We start from the raw sequence: 18,577 nt of genomic DNA, 5'->3' as shown, positions 1-18,577 counted from the left end.
AGTGGTCTGCATAATTTTCATTTCATGTTTCGTGGTCAAAAGGAAAACTAGAAAACCTAGAAACTCTAAGGAAAGAGAGACCGATTGTCAAAAGACGCTTCCAAGAAAAGGAAGTGTTCCTCTTTAGATTTTCCAACTCTCTTTGTCATACCTCAATAAACAGCTTGAAAGCACAGTATTGGAATTTAGTTGTTAGCATTTGCTGCTCCTACAGAAATTTTAAATGTAAAGCATTTTAAGAATGATCATACGCCATGGAGATCTAAGCCTGGCTGTGCCCAAAGGGGAGAAAGTTCTTGCCCGGCTGCTTTCCCTACAGCCCCAGATGGGTTGCCTGCCACTGTGCTCACAGCTCTTCATACAACTCAGGCCTGCATGCTGAAAAGGAAAGGACTCTGTTAAAGCTTGCCTGATGCTGAGCTGGGAATGTAAGGGCTTCTCAGTGGTGCCAATTCCAGGAGAAACTTTCTTATGTGATTCTGTTTCGTTTATTCTATAATATGTGTCCTAAGCTCTCTTGTTTATGTGTTGGAATGAGACCACAGGATATAGACTGTGGGAGCAGGGAGCAATGGGGCAGGAGGATTGAAGGATTTTAGAAGCACCTCCGTCAGTGGTATTCTTCTCCCTTCTACAGTCCCAGCCTCGTTGGGCTCACAGTGCATGGCTGACATGCTGATACGATGCAGCTGCTGTTCGTAACGCATGCTCTCCCAGCCCAATTCCCCATGTACACGCCTGCTTCATAGCATGCCTCCTGGCTCCCAGTTAATGGGATTGGGCAGAAAAACCACATTGCTATAGTCTGTCTATATTTATCCCAAAGAGGGAGCTATAATAAACACCATTGTAAGCACCAAGTTGCCAGGACATCTTTTTTTTTCTTTTTTTTTTTTTTTTTTTTTGCGGTACGCGGGCCTCTCACTGCTGTGGCCTCTCCCGTTGCGGAGCACAGGCTCCGGACGCGCAGGCTCAGCGGCCATGGCTCACGGGCCCAGCCGCTCCGCGGCATGTGGGATCTTCCCGGACCGGGGCACGAACCCATGTCCCCTGCATCGGCAGGCGGACTCTCAACCACTGCGCCACCAGGGAAGCCCTGCCGGGACATCTTTAACTGAACATTTTACAGTTTTTTGTTGTTTTGTTTTTTGCACGTAGACGTACCCTGCTCTACAGTAGCAGTGTGGCAAACTACTTGTTGCTTTTTCCTCCCCATCTTAATTTTACTTTTTAACTGCTTTTTCATCACTTTATTATCACCCTCCCACTCTGAGGATTATGTGGCAAGAAGTATTTTTAGCCTGAGAACACGAAGGAATAAGAGGATTAGTCCTCACAGGAAATGACAGTAGGTACCATTTGTCAAGCATTTCTTAATCCCGGATGTGGGCTATGGTTTTTTTTACTTAGTGCCTTATTACCTTCTTTACACAAAACTGCTCTGACGCCAATGTTGTCACATTTTACGCTGAAGTAATCAGAGTGAGCCAGGACAAGAGGAGAAGGAGGGGACACTCAAGACAAAGGGAACAGCGTGGGAGAAGAGGTAGTTGTGTGAAAAAACATGGAGAGTGCATGTGTATTGAAGAAAGATACTTCCAGGAGGTCTGATATTTGGGAATGTATTATAAAATAAATTCTCATGATTAAATTAGAAATTACCAAATTTAGAGAATAACAAAGAAAGGCCATGAATGGCAGGAGACAAGGCTGGGGGGATCCACGGGGGCAGGTCATGGAGGTCACGTGGGGCTTTGTCTGAAATGCCAAAGAGTTTGGATTTTACCGTGTGGTAGTGGAGAACCCTATGAGACTTTTTGTTTTAAGCAACTACAGGTTTATTAACGTGTAATAGAATTTGTGTGTCACTTGCATTTACATATCTGATCTGGAAAGAGAGAAAATATGCAGGCTTTAATTGATGTTGTTGAAGGCATCTATTAATATATTCAGTGTGAAGTTGAAAATGCAGTTCTCTTCCCAAATGCAGTTCTCTTCCCTAAAGCTTGTTAGTTCTCTAACAAGCTTTTATTTTCCCTAAGGATGGTTTTAAAACATGATGCTTGGGGCTTCCCTGGTGGCACAGTGGTTGAGAGTCCGCCTGCCGATGCAGGGGACACGGGTTCGTGCCCCGGTCCGGGGGGATCCCACATGCCGCGGAGCGGCTGGGCCCGTGAGCCATGGCCGCTGAGCCTGCGCGTCCAGAGCCTGTGCTCCGCAACGGGAGAGGCCACAACAGTGAGAGGCCCGCGTACCGCAAAAAAAAAAAAAAAAAAAAAAAAAAAAAAAAAAAAAAAGATGCTTGGTCAGGATGGTTCTAAGGCAGAGTGTAGCCTTCTACCAACTTCTGCAAAGTAATAATTTGTTGCCTAATGTTTAAAGTTAGTAAACCTAAGATGTATTTCTACGCGTGAAACTAAGAGTGAATGGAAACTAGAATCCTGATTTATTAATATTTTGAAACTAGCATTTCCAATCAGTTTTACTTTAATATACTTTTTATTTATATGTCCTAGATGATGAATTGTAATATTCCAAGTAAATATAAGTATTACTTAAAATATAAAACAATCACTCTCTGAACTTCTGACATACATAAAATCTAAAGACTGTTTAATACTTAGGGCTTTCAATTCTTTGGCTAAACCCTGCCATATCTATTGGGCAAAAATCTGCTTAACCAGATCTCATGATTCTCTATTCTGAAGGCCAAAAGGCTTTGGCTTAGAGACTTAGTGGAATATTTCAAAAGGCAAAAAAATCTGTTATTCCTCAGAACTGGCTTTCCCCAAGAGATCATTAGTGAGCCACATGGTTCTCAGCTGCCTATTTCCGTCGCTCCTGCTTTATTCTTAAAGTTTCAAGTTTTCCTCTGGTCTGTCTGCTTTTCAGCCTGAAAAACTTCCTTTAGCATTTCTTTTTTGAAGCATTTGTCTGCTGGTGACAAATTCTTTAAGTTTTCCTTCATCTAAGAATGTCTGTATTCTGTTGTCATTTCTAAAGAATTTTTACTAGATATGGAATTCTGGGTTGACTATTCTTTTTCTTTTAGCAGTTTAAAAATGTCCCATTTCTTCTTGCTTCCAGGGTTTCTGATGAGAAACGCACAGCCGTTGAATATTTGTTTCTCCTACATGCAATGTGTTGCTTTTCTCTGGCTGCTTTCAAATTTTTTATCTTTGATTTTCAGCAGTTTGGTTATGATATGTATGGGCCTAACTTTGATTTATCCTGTTGGGGTTTACTAAGCTTCTTGATTCTGTAAACTTATGTCTTTCACTAAATTCAGGATGTTTTTAGCCAGTATGTCTTCAAATATTTTTTTATGTGCTAATCTCTTTCTCTCCTTTTGGGACTCCAGTGACACAAATGTTAGACCTTTTGATATTGTCCTACAAATCTCTGAAACTTTGCTCATTTTTTTTTAGGGCTTTTTATTTTTGATTTATTTATTTTGGCTGCATTGGGTCTTTGTTGTTGCACGCGGGCTTTCTCTAGTTGTGGCGAGCGGGGGCTACTCTTCATTGCGGTGTGCGGGCTTCTCACTGCGGTGGCTCCTCTTGTTGCGGAGCACGGGCTCTAGGCACGCGGGCTTCAGTAGTTGTGGCTCGCAGGCCCTAGGGTGCGCAGTCTTCAGTAGTTGTGGCATGTGGGCTCTAGGGTGCTCGGGCTCAGTAGTTGTGGCGCAAGGGCTTAGTTGCTCTGCAGCATGTGGGATCTTCCTGGACCAGGGCTCGAACCCGTGTCCCCTGCATTGGCAGGTGGATTCTTAACCACTGCACCACCAGGGAAGTCCTGTTCATGTTTTTTAATGTTTTCTGTCAGTTCATTCAGATTGGATAATTTCTATTGATCTGTCTTCAGTTTCACTGACTTTCCTGTCTCTATTCTGCCAGTGATTTTTTTTAAATTTTCAGATATTATAGTTTCCAGTTCTAAAATTTCCATTCATTTTTTTTTAGTGTCTGTCTGTTCATTTCAAGAGTGTTTACTTCCACCATGGAGCATAGCTACAAAAGCTATTTTAAAGGCTTTTATCGTCCCGTTTGGGTTATCTCAGGGTTAGCACCTGTTGGTTGTCTTCCCCTGAGAGCTGTTCACATTTTACTGGTTCTCTTCATGCTGGGTAATATTGTACCTGAACATTTTGAGTGTTATGGTGTAAGTCTTGGGTTCTGTGAAAAATCCTCTGAAGAAGGTTGATTTTTTGTTTTGTTTTAGCAGGCAGCCTAGTTAGGTTCAGGCTACAAGTTCTGTCCCACCTCTGGCTGTTGGTTCCAGTGTCAGTTCAGTTTTCAGAGCCTCTGCTGCCTTATATGTGACTGTCCTACACAGGCACCTTTCAGGGCTGAGCCTGGGACTTGGGTGAGTTGTTCTGTCACAGTTCAGTTCTCAAAGCCGTTGCCGTGCTTCTTTGGGTCTGTCCCACACACGTGCAGCTTGAGGGTGAGCCCGGACCTAAGGCAGTTCAGACACCGAATTAGGGGGTCTCCTTTTCCTGCTCTCTCCTGTCCAGTATTCCACCTGACCCCCCCACCCCACTCCCAGCTCCCAGCGGCCCCTTTACCTGGGCCTCTGGCTAGAAATAGGACAAGTTCTTGTGGTGTCACGGCAGCCTGCACGGCCGCGCCATTCTGCATAGCTGGGACTATCCTCAGTAGAGAAAAATAGTGCGGATTCCCCTCACACTCTTCGGTCCATGGGGTCGTTGTCCCCGTTCCTCTGGACAGAAAGAAGGGTGTTCTCTTGGGGTGTTAAGTGCCTGTGCCACCACTGCACCGTGCACTCTGCAAGGAGAGTCACTTTGGGGGGCAGGGCTGGGAAAGGGGGGGAAAAAAAGGAGAGAGGGAAGAGGAAGAAACAGGATTCCCCCACCTGCTTTACCTCACCGAAAGCAGCATTTTTGCTGCCACACCCTCTGTGCAGTTCAGCATTGAGGCTATTTCCAGGGCAGAACCAGAACATGAAAGGGGGAGAAGCAGGAAACTCACCCCTGTTCTGGGTCGTACTTCAGGCGTGGCTCCCCTCCCCGGCGCACTGCCACAGCTAACCTTGCAGAGCCCTCTTCAGGGTCCAGGGGTGTTCGCTGTAGGAGGGAGGGGAGAGAGGCTGGCGTGGGCTCCCGCCATCTGGCCACCATCAGTCCCTCTCCCGGGGGTTTACCAGCGGGGAGGGAGATGCGGCGGATTTACATTTAGGGAAGCTGTGCATGCAGCAAGACGGGGGGGGGGGGGGGGGGGGGGTAGTGGGGAGGGAGTTACAGCCGCCTGGGCCTGGAAGCAACGAGGCGGGCCTAAGGGAGCTGCGGTAGGAGCAGTGAGAAACAGATGGATTTAGGTTTTTTTTTTAAAGGAAGCGAAAGAGACAGAATCCGGTAGCAGATTGGACACGGAGCATGGGAGAGAGGAAGGAGGAGGGCTGGCTCCCGAGTTCCTGGCCTCGGTGACTGTGGTAACAGACATAGGAAAAACAAGGAGGTCGTTCGGGGAGGGAGGAGGATGTTTTGTCGAATTTAAAGAAATTTAATAACGTTTCTTGTATGTCAGAGATTCCTGTCGCCCAGAACCAAGAGACTGAACAACTCTCTGGTCACAAGCCTTCCCGAGAGGAAATGAGAACCACTCCTGACAGAGAATGTGCTAGAGAATATCTGAAGTGGCAGTCAGGCCCCCGCAACCTTTCTGCTTTGATAGGTCCCACAACGTGGGATGCAGGTTTTCTCAGGACAGAAACTGCCCCTGACTTCTCTATGGGGTGAAATGCAGCTAAAGAAAACAGTCACATGCTGCTGCCTGGGTCCTCACACTCAATGTCTTTATCTAGTCCCAGTTTTTACCAGCGGAGCCTGAACTCCACTCTGGCCCCAAACTCTAGCCACGCGGCTAAGGGTCCTGAATTACTCTGTTGAGATCAAGACAGGCCATCAGTCGAGGCCAGCTGTGCGTGTAGTGATGTTACTGGCAACCCTGTGAGCACAAGTCCTCCCAGAAGACAAAGCAGTGTTGGGGGTGGGGGGGGGCGGGTTGGGTATGTTCCCCTGGGGCATCTACCCAAATGACTGGTGTGCGTTCTTCCAGGTGTTGCCTCATCTTAATAACAACTTGGATGTGTATAATACTTTTGTAATTTCCAGAGTGCTCGCACACGCTTTATCTTAGCTGAGCCTCACAACACTCCTCTGAGCCGTTTTAATGTAGTGATCAGAAGCCTGAACCCTGCAGCTGGAGGACCTGGATTTAAAGCCCGGTGCTGCCGCTTTCTAGCTGCCTGGGCTTGGGCAAGTGACAGAACCTCCATCCGCTTCCCTTTCCTCATCCGCAAAAGGGGGATAGTAACGGTACCCGTCTCATCGGGTTGTTGTGAGCAGTAAGTGAACAGGAAAACACCTAAATAGTGCCTGGCACAGACAGAGAGCGCTGTAACTAAACATTATTATTAGTTTTAGGCAGGCATTAGGATGCCCTTGCAGTGGATGAGAAAACAGACACAAAAGGTCAGGGGACTGGCCTGACGGTGAGCTTTCTGTCAGCTGGGTCTCCTGACTCCTGGTCCAGTGTTCGTTGGAGCTGGTGCTGGAGCAGGGAGGAGGTGGGACAGGACCCAGCAAGATTTCTGCATGCAGATGGTGGGGTGCGAGGGAGGATCTGTTAAGCCATGTTTACAGAGAGAACCCTTATAAGTAGCAGCTCACGTAGGGTGAGTTAACAGTTTCTGCCAGATAAGAAGTGGATACATGGCAATGATTTTGCAAATTAATTAGCTCCTGAGAGACTAATAAGTTAGTTATTTTTTTAAATCGAAACACCTCTTCTCTCTCCCCATTGAATTCTATGGGTGTAAGTTGGTAGTTTTTTCGTGTTTTTTTTTTTTTTAAGAGATCTGCCTGACATAGAAATGGCTGTTTAACACAGCGAACTTTCCCTTGCTGCCTTCAGTTACTCACATCCCTCTTAACTACATTTTAAAATCCAAATCTCCATATTTTAAGGGCTTGGTAAATGTGAAAAATTCAAATACTATCCAAACGTACAAGCTTTGAGCCAGGAGGGACTGGTGTGACTGCTCAGTAATACTGGTATTAGCAGATACGCCGAGCCGTGATGTATGACGTTTACAGCCCAGCCAACAAGCTTTCAGAAGTCAGAATGCCGCGAAATGTATACTGGTCCTTCCCACAGCAACCTCCCTGTATCACCCCTAGACATTTTCATCTTATTCTGTCCTTTCCTTGTCCCCTGAAGCCCAGAGTACACATCAGCTCCTGTACAGACAGGCTTCTGGTTCTTCTGCCACTGTTGATGTCTTTGAAAACCAAAACAGGGCAGGTGCCAAGCGCTGACCCTGCCGTCCTGGGAGCGCACAAGGACCACTGCACCTGCGCACCTCGTGTCAAGGGGGTAACGGCCAGCGCATGCTGAGGAAAGAGACAGCAAGCATCCAAACTAAAAGCAGCTCCTCATTTCTGAAAAAGATGGCAGAGTAGAAGGATGAGCTCACCTCCTCTCACGGAAACACCAAAATCACAACCAACTGCTGAACAACCATCGGCGAAGAAGACTGGCACCTACAAAAAAAGATACTTTACGTTCAAAGACAAAGAAGAAGCCACAACAACATGGTAGGAGGGGCGCTTTCGCGACATAATCAAATCCTGTACCCACTGTGTGGGGGACCCACGAACTGGAAAATAATTATATCGCAGAGGTTCTCCCGTAAGAGTGAGAGTCCTGAGCCCCACGTCAGGCTCCCCGGCCTGAGGGCCTGGTATCGGGAGGAGGAACCCCCAGAGCATTTGGCTTTGAAGGCCAGCAGGCTCATGTGCAGGAGCTCCACAAGACTGGGGGAAACAGAGACTCCACACTTGGAGGGTGCACATAAGGTTTCACGTACACTGGGACACAAAACAAAGCAGTAACTCCACAGGAGCCTGGGCTGGATCTACCTACGAATCTTAGAGGGTCTCCTGGGCGGCAGGGGTCAGCTGTGGCTCACTGCGGGCAGCAAGGACACTGGTGGCAGAGGTCCAAGAGAATAATGATCGGCCTGAGCTCTCTGGGAGGTCGCCATTTTGGCATCAAGACCTGGTGCTACCCAACAGTCTACAGCCTCCAGTGCTGGAACACCTCAGGCCAAACAAGCAGCAGGAAAGGAACACAGCCCCATCCCCCAGCAGATAGGCTGCCTAAATGTGTAGTGAGCTCACAGCCACCTCTAAACACCCCTTGACATGGCCCTGACCGCCAGGGGAACAAGACCCAGCTCCCCCCACCAGTGGGCAGGCACCAGTCCCTCCCACCAGGAAGCCTGCACAAGCCCCAGGACCAACCTCATCCACCAGACGGCAGACACCAGAAGCAAGAGGAGTTATGATCCTGCAGCCAGTGGGAAGGAGACCACAGATAACAGAAAATTAGGCAAAATGAGATGGCAGAGAACTATGTTCCAGACAAGGGAACAAGATAAAAAAAAACCCACAGGAACAACTAAATGAAGTGGAGATAGGCAACCTACCTGAAAAAGAATTCAGAGTAATGATATCAAAGATGATTCAAAATTTCAGAAAAAGAGTGGAGGCACAGATCAAGATGAGACAAGAGATGTTTAACAAAGAGCTAGAAGATTTAAAGAACAAAGAAACAGAGACGAACAATACAATAACTGGAATGAAGAATACACCAAATGGAATCAATAGCAGAATAATTGAGGCAAAAGAATGAATAAGCGTGCTGAAAAACAGAATGGTGGAAATCACTGCGGCTGAAGAGAATAAAGAAAAAATGAAAAGAAATGAGGACAGCCTCAGAGACGTCTGGGACAACATTAAACAAACCAACATTTGCATTATTTGGGTCCCAGAAGGAGAAGGGAGAAAGGGCCTGAGAAAATATTTGAAGAGATGATAGCTGAAAACTTCCCTGACATGAGAAAGGAAGCACTCAAGTCCAGGAAGAGCAGAGAGTCCCATAGAAGATAAATGCAAAGAAGAACATGCTCAGACACATATTAATCAAACTGACAAAAAAAGACAAAGGAAAAAATACTAAAAGCAACAAATAACATACAGGGGAATCCCCATAACATTATCTGCTGATCTTTCAGCAGAAACTGCAGGCCAGAAGGGAGTGGCATGATATATTTAAAGTGATGAGAGGGAAGAACCTACAACCCAAAATACTCTACCCAGCAAGGCTCTCATCCAGATTTGATGGAGAGATCAAAAGCTTTACAGACAAGCAAAAGCTAAGAGAATTCAGTACCACCAAACCAGCTTTACCACAAATCCTAAAGGAACTTCTCTAGGCAGTAAAGAAAAGGCCACAACTAGAATCAAGAAAATTATGAATGGGAAAGCTCACGGTATGTAAAGGCAAACATAAAGGTAGGAAATCATCCACACACAAATATGATATCAAAACCAGCAATCGTGAGGAGAGTACAAATGCAGGATATCGGAAATGCATTTCAAATTAAAAGACCAGCAACTTAAAACAGTCTTGCACATATATAGACTGCCATATCAAAGCCTCATGGGAACCACAAACCAAAAATCTACAGTAGATACACACACAGAAAAGAAAAGCAATCCAAACACAACACTAAAGATAGATATCAAATCACAAGAGAACAAAAGAGGAAGGGAAGAAAAAAGATCTTCAAAAACAAATCCAAAACAATTAACAAAAGGGCAATAAGAACATACATGTTGATAATTACCTTAAATGTAAATGGATTCGATGCTCCAACCAAAAGACATAGACTGGAACGAAATAATGCCATTTGCAGCAACATAGATGGACCTAGAGATTATCATACTAAGTGAAGTAAGTCAGACAGAGAGACAAATACCATATGATATCACTCATATGTGGAATCTAATTTTTAAAAAATGAAACAAATGAACTTATTTACAGAACAGAAACAGACTGACAGATATTGAAAACAAACTTATGGTGACCAAAGGGGAAAAGTGGGGGGAAGGGATAAATCAGGAACTTGGGATTAACATATACACAGTACTATATATAAAATAGATAAGCAACAAGGACCTACTGGTATAGCACTGGGAAATCTACTCAGTATTCTGTGATAAACTATATGAGAAAAGAATCTAAAAAAGAATGACTATATGTATAACTGAAATACTTTGCCGTACACCTGAAACTAACACACCACTGTAAATCCACTATACCCCAATAAAATTAAAATGAAAAACCAAAAACACCCAACAGGGTCTCCAGGGGAAAGACTGAATGGGCTAGACTCTGAACCTGATGGCTGTCCAGCTGTGTCACATTCTTTGACCCATCCTTACCCATCAAACCCTGCTCGCTTGGTGGCTGCCCTTCCAGCACTGCTGACCCATAACCTTTAATTAAAGCCAGGACTTGGACATTTCAAGGATATTATGAACCCCTAGATTGAAGGAGCCTGAGAAAATAAGTGCACCGAGTTCAGTGGAAACTCAGAGGAAGAGTTCTCCCCCCTCTTCACCACTCACCCCATGTGAGGACAGACTTACCTTTACTGGTTTAAGGTCATTTGCAAATTAAAAATCATCACATCTATCTCTTAAAATGCCAGCTACTGAGAGCCGTAATGAGGATTTTTAGAATGGAGTTCCTTCCAGAAATGACACAATATTAGTTTCAAAAGAAGTCATATTTATAGGAATAACGGAAAACATGAAGCTGTTGCTTTCTTTTCTTTCTACTCTTTGGTTTTTTAAATTCCTTTTGTAGAAAGTATACTACTCAAGATGTGAGGTTGAAATGGATCTCAAAACGTTGGAATAAGCAGAAGGCCTTTTCCTGAGGTTGAAGTGGTAAGAATGTTGTTGCTTAGTTAACTAGCTCTTGGATTTGGCATAACCTGTTTTCTATAAGAAAGTACCCTCTGGTAACATTCAGAGTGGCAAGCCGAGGAAATGCAAGCTACGAGGCTTAAAATCTCCTGGGCTGACTTCACGTAGATGTCAGTCTCTCTCTTCGTCTATCTGAAAGACAGGAATGGTGACATTTGACTTGTGGAACCCTGTCCAGCAGGGATATTGGGAGATGTAACAGCAAGTACTATTTATTTTCCCTCCTTCTCTCCATTCCAGTATCCCTGTCATTCTCTTCATAGGAACAGAGAGCACAGTGCAAGATCGTCACCCCCGCTGGGCATTTTCCTGGAGGTATCTAGCAGGTTATTTTCCAGGCAAATACCATAGCTGCCAGCCAGAATTGTTGTTTAGAAAATGATGAGTTTTCCAGGGGAATATAAGGAAAATTAAACAATATTCTCTCCCACCTGCATTTTTCTGAGCTCAGACTCTTCAGTTAAGGAATAATATATACTGTACATTTTTTTTCCACTATTAAAATTGTCTTTTGTATCCACTTTGTCTTAACTGCTTGTAGAAAGCCAAAGATTATAACCCATAATGAGTCGGTGCAGCAGATGGGAATGTTTTAAGCCCCCTTCAGTCTCTGGGATTAGGCGAGTTGAGAAGACAGTAAGATGTCACCATTAAAGCCAGAACTTGAACATTTCAAGGACATTGGGAACCTTGCTTAGTTGAAGTACCTCTGGTAGTCCAGCTCCAAGGTGGGGGCAGATGGTGGGGAAATAAATACTTTCCTTATCATTGTGATTATTGTATTCTCTGGTGCACATGTTGCAGAAACAGTACCCAAAGCTGTCAGTACCCTTCAGTTTGGTTATTCAAAAATATTTCTTTTTCTCTTTTTTTCTTCCTTCCTTTAAAATGAAGATTTACTCTAACGTAGAAATTGTGACCCTTTGTTTTCTTCCAACTGAATTCACACAGCTTGGGTTTATGTACACACACACACACACACACACACACACACACACACACACGCGCGCGCGTATAAATTTTGAGCTGGAACCTTGTTAGCGGTAAAGAAGTAGGTTTTAACCAAAAAAAGATGATGTTCTTTTTCCATATGGCTACCTCAGGCGAAGAGAAAAATGACTAAAGGGCCATGGAGTCTAATTTCTCTTGCAACAAAGTAAGAGTCGATGCTTCATACAAATGAAGTCAGAGTTGAAGGCATTTAAGACCTTTGCTTCGTTCCTTCAGTTAAGCACACTGGGTATTTGTGTAATCCTGTTTCACAGTATGGAGGTTTGTAAGTAAGGTGGCAGATTACATAGCCCTGCTCACTGGAGACCGTGGGTGCAGGACAGAACAAGGGACTGAATTCTGAATAAAGGTCTCATGAATATTTACGACGGTTGTACAAGGGTGGCCCCAAAGTCAGGCTGCCTGAGTTCACGGCCGCCCCACCCACCAGCGTAGGTGTCTTAGCCTCACTTCACCTCCCTAAGTCGAAGTTTCCTCGGCCAGCGCACTATGCAGCTAAAGTAGTATCTACTACGAGACAGCTGGGAAGACCAGGTGAGGTAATCCATGGACTTCCTCGCAGTGTTCGGCTCGTGGTATTTCCTCCACGAATGGCATCTGTGACTAATACTCAGCTCTGTGATCTTAGGCAATTCCCTAATTCCTTTGACTCTTGTCTGCTCCACTTGTTAAACAAGAATATTTACCCTGCCTGCCTACGGTATTGTTGTGAGCATCAAATGAGAACACGTATTGAAAAGACTTTTAAAAGTGAGTAGTTAACAAACCAGTTGGGAAGAGAGCGCTGTACACAGCACGACACAACTGGAAAACATTCCGAGGTAATGTGTAATCACGCATTGGCCTGTGAGGACTGAACAGGTTCAGAGAAGGCAGTTGTAGACATTCAGGGAAAGGAAGGCAGACTGTGGCCTTATGTTGGGGGCAGTCCACGCAGAGGGGGAGGGGGGCCTCCAGCTGAGCCTCGAAGACGAGACAGGAAGGATGCAGCTGGGAGAAGTGGATCCTGCCCTCACTTACCAGTCAGCTGGCTAAGTTTTGCTATGCGTCTCCCCTCTCGTTCCAGGCGGAGTTGATTGGAAGCCTCACCCACAAGCTTGAGACCCTCCAGGAAGCCAAGGGGAGCCTGCTGATGGACATCAAGCTCAATAACGCCCTGGGGGAAGAGGTAGAGGCCTGGATCAGTGAGCTCTGCAAGCCCAATGAGATCGACAAGTACAAGATGTTCATCGGGGACTTGGACAAGGTGGTGAACCTGCTGCTCTCCCTCTCGGGACGCCTGGCCCGCGTGGAGAACGTCCTCAGCGGCCTTGGTGAAGATGCCAGTAACGAGGAAAGGGTAGGCCGCCTAACAATTCCGCTCAACACTTTACCTGCCTGAGCCCATGTACCCAGAGAACATGATTAGACAGGAGCCTTTCTAGAGACGGTCACCACCCCCCCGGGGCAGGGAGAGACCCCAACGTACAGGGAACAGAGGAGAAGGATCTTGCACGCCAAGATGTCATGCTGACCCCTCAGCCTCAGGGATACTTAGGAAAGTTAAAAATGTGGGTGCCAGAGTTTCTTTCCTTCCTTTTTATCCCAGAAAAAGGAAAGGTAAAAGCATGATGGGGGTTGACATTAAAAAAAGGGAGAGGGACGACACAACTGTTCGGGACGAGGACAGGGCTCCCGGGAATCTGCAGGCGAGGGGCCACGGGCACTTGGTGAAGATGCACCCGCTGTGTCCATGGCAGCCCTTACCGGAATAACTGGTAGTGACAGCGGTGGCGATCCCAGATGGAATCTAAGTCCTCCCTCTGGGTCAGACGCAGTGGGCTTAGACACTGTAGGTGCAGTCTCATAGAATCCTCACAACAGGCCAGTAGGCAACAGGGCCAGGACAGGAGGAGTCCTGCTGCAGCCCCCAAGCGTTATTCACCTCACTGAACTTAATTCCAGAGCTGCAGAGCATTCTTCATGTGCTCCTCTGTACAGCAAATATTTACTGAGTATCCAGTACACGCCACTTTCTGATCTAGGCGCTTAGGATACTCTGTGAACAAAGCAGTCAGATCCCCACCCTCGTGGAACAAACTTACCAAGGGAGGTCAGGTGATCAACGTAGCTACTTTTCATATATATGCCGAGGTGATGAGCGCTGCAGCCGTCAAGTGGTTCCTTGGCTTTCTGGCTCCTTCTAGCTACAGCTCTCTCTTTCAGTGCTGTCAGGGATTTCCCAATTATTTCTCCGAATGTACTGCATTCAAAGGAAAGATGTCTCTTGTCAAATAGATTTTTAAAGGACTGAAGGAAGTCTAGGCGGTGAGCATTTAGGAATGTGACTCAGCATCCAGGAACTTCCTGCAGCCCCTCTCCCGGCGAGTGCCCTCCTCGTGTAAATGTTCTGGGCCTTCACTTCCTCACCTACACACTGTCTGACTGTGTTTGCCTCAAAAGTGTTGTCCTTTCCACCTTCCTTTCATCCAGAAAGCAGCTAACAAGAACCTGTCAGATGCCAGGTGCCCCGCGTGCTAGGGCTGAACGCTGCCTAAAAACAGGCCCGCCTTCAAGGAACTCAGCAGTTAGTGAGGAAAACCAACGTAACCAGTGTAGAAGCGGCAGTTGTATTTAGTATGCTGCAGCACAGCGATAAACTCAGAGCTGTGAGCGCACCCCTCATGCGGTGTGGTGTGGTCAGGAAGGACTTCACACAAGTGCCGCTTGAATGGAGTCTAGGGGACTTTCTTAATTCCAGGTGGGCTGAGAGGGAAAGGGCTTTACCATTTAGGAGGAATGTCATGGACAAAGTCCAGACAGACCATGGCGTGTTTAAGAATTGGTTTACATGTGGTTGGTATGTCTAGAGCAGAGTGCTTCCTTGATTTACTTGTTTTTAAGGGAGACCAACAAGGGATAATGAAGCCACTGTCCCCCCAGGGCTAGCATCAGTGGGGAAGCCATCACTACCTCTGGACCTGGAGCAGCACGAGGAAGGGGCCCTTATCAGAACTCTAGCTGTAGCTGACCTGCGGCACTGAGGCCCGGGTGAAAAGTTGTCGCCACCACCCCCTGGCAAGGAGGGAGCCAGGGATAAAGGCCTCAATTTCTTCTCCCTCCCAGCTTCCAGCCTCCTGCCCATGACTGCCACTGGCCAAAACCAGCAGCCAGCAGGGTGCAGCTTCCCTAGACATAGAGCAGGGCAGAGGAGGGTGGATCTGAAGGGGTAAACAGTATCCAGTGCAGAAAATAATCACAAAGACCTAAGGGTCGTACTTTAGACTTTAGCCTGTAGGCCTGGAGAGCCATGAACTAATTTCATGACATAATCAGCCTGGGGAGGGGTGAGAATGATGTTACAGTTGGGAGGCTTATTGTAATGGTCTAGCAAGATGGGTTTAGGCTGTTAATTTGGGCCATTGTCATGGAGATAGAGACTAGGGAGTGACTTAGAGAATGAGTTTGAATTAGCAGGGCGTGTTAGATGAGGGGAAGGATAGAACAGAAGGTAATTCCCAGTCTCCTGCTCGGTCGCTTGGGTGGATGCCACAGGTATCTGAGCTAAGCAATACTGGAGCAGTTCTTACGGGAAGATAAGTTGAATCCAATTCTGGAACCACTCAGCACTTAAATGCACGTACACGCTCTCAAGTACATATAAGTGCTTGCTCACCTGCAAGATACATCTGTATTCGTTTTTATGATTATTAGTCTTTGTTAAATAAAAGTGTAAATAGGAATAAGGAAAGGAAGAATAAATGGTTCAGTAAATGCCAGATTCAGGATTATAGTTACCAATGAGGGGAGGAGGGGCATCGGGAGAACTATATATAACGCTTCAACTGAATATTTTGTTTTTAAACTGAAGCAAATATGAAACATGTTCAAGCTAAGATTTGGCACTGTTGATGATGGGCACACAGATCTTATACCATTCTCTGTACAATACTGATGTTTAAAATATTTCATAATTTTTTAAAGGTGAGGAAGAGGTTCTCACTTTTTAACTTACTTCCCTACAGTATTTTGAAACATGTCTTATTGCAAATTCAGTCCCTAAGGGTTTCTTTTTTAGGTGTGTTTTTCTGATTAGGAGAAGGAAGCCTGTGAAAATGGAGATATTTGTAAGATTAACCTATTAACTTTGCACTTTTCCTCTAGGCGTTATTAGGTAAGATCTGACAGGCCAGTTCAAGGGGAGTTTAGGGCAGAGACACATGAGCCTTTCATAACCCTACCTAAGCTAATCTGTGTTGAGATATATATCTAAATATTCTTATTTCTTGATTAATTTCCACTTTAAAGTTTCTCATTCACTTTAGCCTGAAGAGTCTGGTTAAATGTAAAATTTTAAAAAATTTTAATGACATTATATGTCAGCGTGTTGAGTAAAAGGCCACGTTACAGACTTCTATAAGGTCTGAAGATAACACGCTGTCTTCCCATTGGGTCTGTATGAGAAACTCTCAGAATGTGAAATTGCCATCATCGCCAAATAGAATTTCTCTCATGTTAGATTCAGAGGCCGGAAAAATGGAAACTGATTTTTTCGGAGATGGTAAATATGATGTTCCCATTGTTGATTATGGATTGGGGCAGAGGTTCTCAAACTTTAACTGCAAAGAATCACCCGAAAGGCTCCTTCAACCACAGACCCCTAAGCCCCACACCTCCAGAACTTTTGATTCAGTAGGTGGAAGGGGGCCTGAAATTTTGCATTTCTAACAAATCCCCGGGAGATGCTGCTGGTACCCACTTTGAGAACCACTATAAAATGGAAATACTTGTAAACACTCAAGGTACCTTGATGACTGGCTTTTTTTCCCTTCAGTTGTTTAACTGTGGTAAACTACATATAAGATTTGCCATCGTAACCATTTTTAGCTGTACAGTTCAGTAGTATTAACTATATTAACATTGTTGTGTAACAGATCTCCAGAACTTTCTCATCTTGCGAAACTGAAACTCTATACCCACTGAAACAGCAACTCCCCCTCCTTTCTCCCCTCCCCCAGAGCCTAGCAACCACCATTCTGCTTCGTGTCTCTATGACTGTAGACTATTCTAAGGACCTCATATAAATGGAATCCTGATTGTTCTTCTAAGTCTAGAAGCCTTAAAGTAAAGCCAGTACCCCAGCCAATTTTAACATAATCTCTCAAATTAAAGCCGCCACATGACTTTATAAGTTAGAGAACCATACATCTGCAACATAAGGGTAATGAACTGACTTTCAAACGACTGAGTCTCCTTACTTCAGATCGACAATCAAAATAGAAACTTAGACACTGCACTGTCCTGAAAAAGGTCCCTCTGCGGGCAGTTCGGTTCTTTTCCCCGTTCTGCTGGCCCTTTGCTGATCTGCTTGTTTCGCCCTGGCAGAGCTCTCTCAACGAGAAGAGGAAGGTCCTGGCTGCGCAGCACGAGGACGCCCGGGAGCTCAAGGAGAATGTGGACCGGAGGCAGCGTGTGGTGCTGGACATCCTGGCCCATTACCTTTCCAAGGAGCAACTCCAGGATTACCAGCATTTTGTGAAAATGAAGTCGACACTCCTCATCGAGCAGCGGGAGCTGGACGACAAGATCAAGCTGGGCCAGGAGCAGGTCAAGTGTCTGCTGGAGAGCCTTCCCTCGGATTTCGTGCCCAAGGCAGGGGCCCTGGCTCTGCCCCCAGGCCTCGCCGGTGACGTGACTGCCGTGGGAGGGTGGACTGTCAGTATTTTTCCAACAGTAACCTCTCCACTTTAACCTCTTCTCCAGGACCCAACGAAAAGCCCACCCCTTCTCTCAACACTATTTAATCTGAAAAACATTTCAATACAAGCCAGCCTTTAAACTCTATGGGTTATGGGGGTTTTTCTGGATAAAAGGAAAAAATTCCATCCAGGAAAAAGCCTGTCTTTTCCTTCTCGCCCTTCATGATTGATCTTCTGAGAGCTTGAATGCTGCTGGGAACTTACCCCTTTCTGTTGTCACTTCATGGTAGGAAGAAAATTAATGAAACTGTGCAAACTGATCGGAGGGTGTCTGTTTAGTTTTCCACAGGCTTGAGGCAACATGGATAAGTGCGTGTCACCCTCAGGAATGTACCCACAGTGGCCTTCCCTGCTTGTGGGCAGTGTATCCTGACGACAGGTACGCGTACTTAAGGGTCTGCAACATAAAGCCTTAAAGAGAAACACACACAGGAGAAAACTGTCAAACCTTGAACGTTGTTATTTATATTTTTAAAAATGAAAAAGATCATTGTTTGTGTGCTAACCACTTACTTGATTCTGTTTTGTGGTGGACGTAGATGGTTACATTTGAGCTTTGTATTTTGTGAGAACCTTAATGAAACGAAGAATTCCAAAGACAGTCACATTGAGTGTGGAGACTTTTTTCTTAAACTCTCAACAGTGAGTAGACCTTCAGTGCTTGTCTTAAGCTGAGTATGGGGGAGCCCCGGCTGCCACTGCTGCCAGTCTTCATCACTGTGCTCCCACAGCAGTCGGGAGCACACACGCCTTCCCAGGAAGAAGGCTTTATGCAGCATGGCGAGCGTATCCTTTTAGTGCTTCCTATCATTATCACTGGGGTGGAGAGAAAGCTAAATTTTACTAACAAGCACAACTCTCCAACCTGTTGATAAGGAGGCCGGAACCCAAGTCAATTCAAAACTGAATTCATGCTGTCCTCCTATACGAGATTTGAGCTAAATACAACTTCTTTGGTGAGATATTT

The 18,577-nt window shown here is 45.5% G+C and overlaps 1 protein-coding gene and 1 long non-coding RNA gene across 23 annotated transcripts in view; one reads left to right on the top strand and one right to left on the bottom strand.

Moving 5' to 3' along the window:
• SHROOM3 (shroom family member 3) overlaps positions 1-18,211 on the top strand; it is a 197,568-nt gene extending 179,357 nt beyond the window's left edge. For 9 of the 10 annotated variants that reach the window (XM_033406499.2, XM_033406498.2, XM_033406495.2 and 6 more), the window contains 2 exons: positions 12,939-13,211; positions 17,237-18,211. In XM_033406499.2, the coding sequence (XP_033262390.2) occupies positions 12,939-13,211; positions 17,237-17,602 (639 nt within the window). In that variant the 3' untranslated portion in view covers positions 17,603-18,211. The remainder of the gene's footprint in view (positions 1-12,938; positions 13,212-17,236) is intronic. The other variant, XM_033406493.2, reaches the window with a different exon arrangement.
• On the bottom strand, positions 1,607-17,954 carry LOC117196751 (uncharacterized). Of its 13 annotated transcripts, none has more exons than XR_007477177.1 (7): positions 17,815-17,954; positions 13,957-14,114; positions 12,893-13,028; positions 7,498-9,797; positions 4,992-5,086; positions 4,568-4,722; positions 1,607-4,458 (listed from the first exon to the last, which is right to left on the bottom strand). It is a non-coding gene; the product is annotated as an uncharacterized LOC117196751 (long non-coding RNA). The 13 variants fall into 13 exon arrangements; XR_007477174.1 differs by having other exon boundaries at positions 4,568-7,302; positions 7,498-7,564; positions 9,715-9,797; XR_007477176.1 differs by having other exon boundaries at positions 4,568-6,644; positions 7,498-7,564; positions 9,715-9,797.
• Positions 18,212-18,577: the final 366 nt, after the last annotated feature.

The sequence above is a fragment of the Orcinus orca genome, chromosome 4, assembly GCF_937001465.1.
Source record: "Orcinus orca chromosome 4, mOrcOrc1.1, whole genome shotgun sequence".
Classification (NCBI taxonomy): domain Eukaryota; kingdom Metazoa; phylum Chordata; class Mammalia; order Artiodactyla; family Delphinidae; genus Orcinus; species Orcinus orca.
Note: the sequence above shows the minus strand (reverse complement) of the source record. Positions and strands in the feature narration are given on the sequence as shown.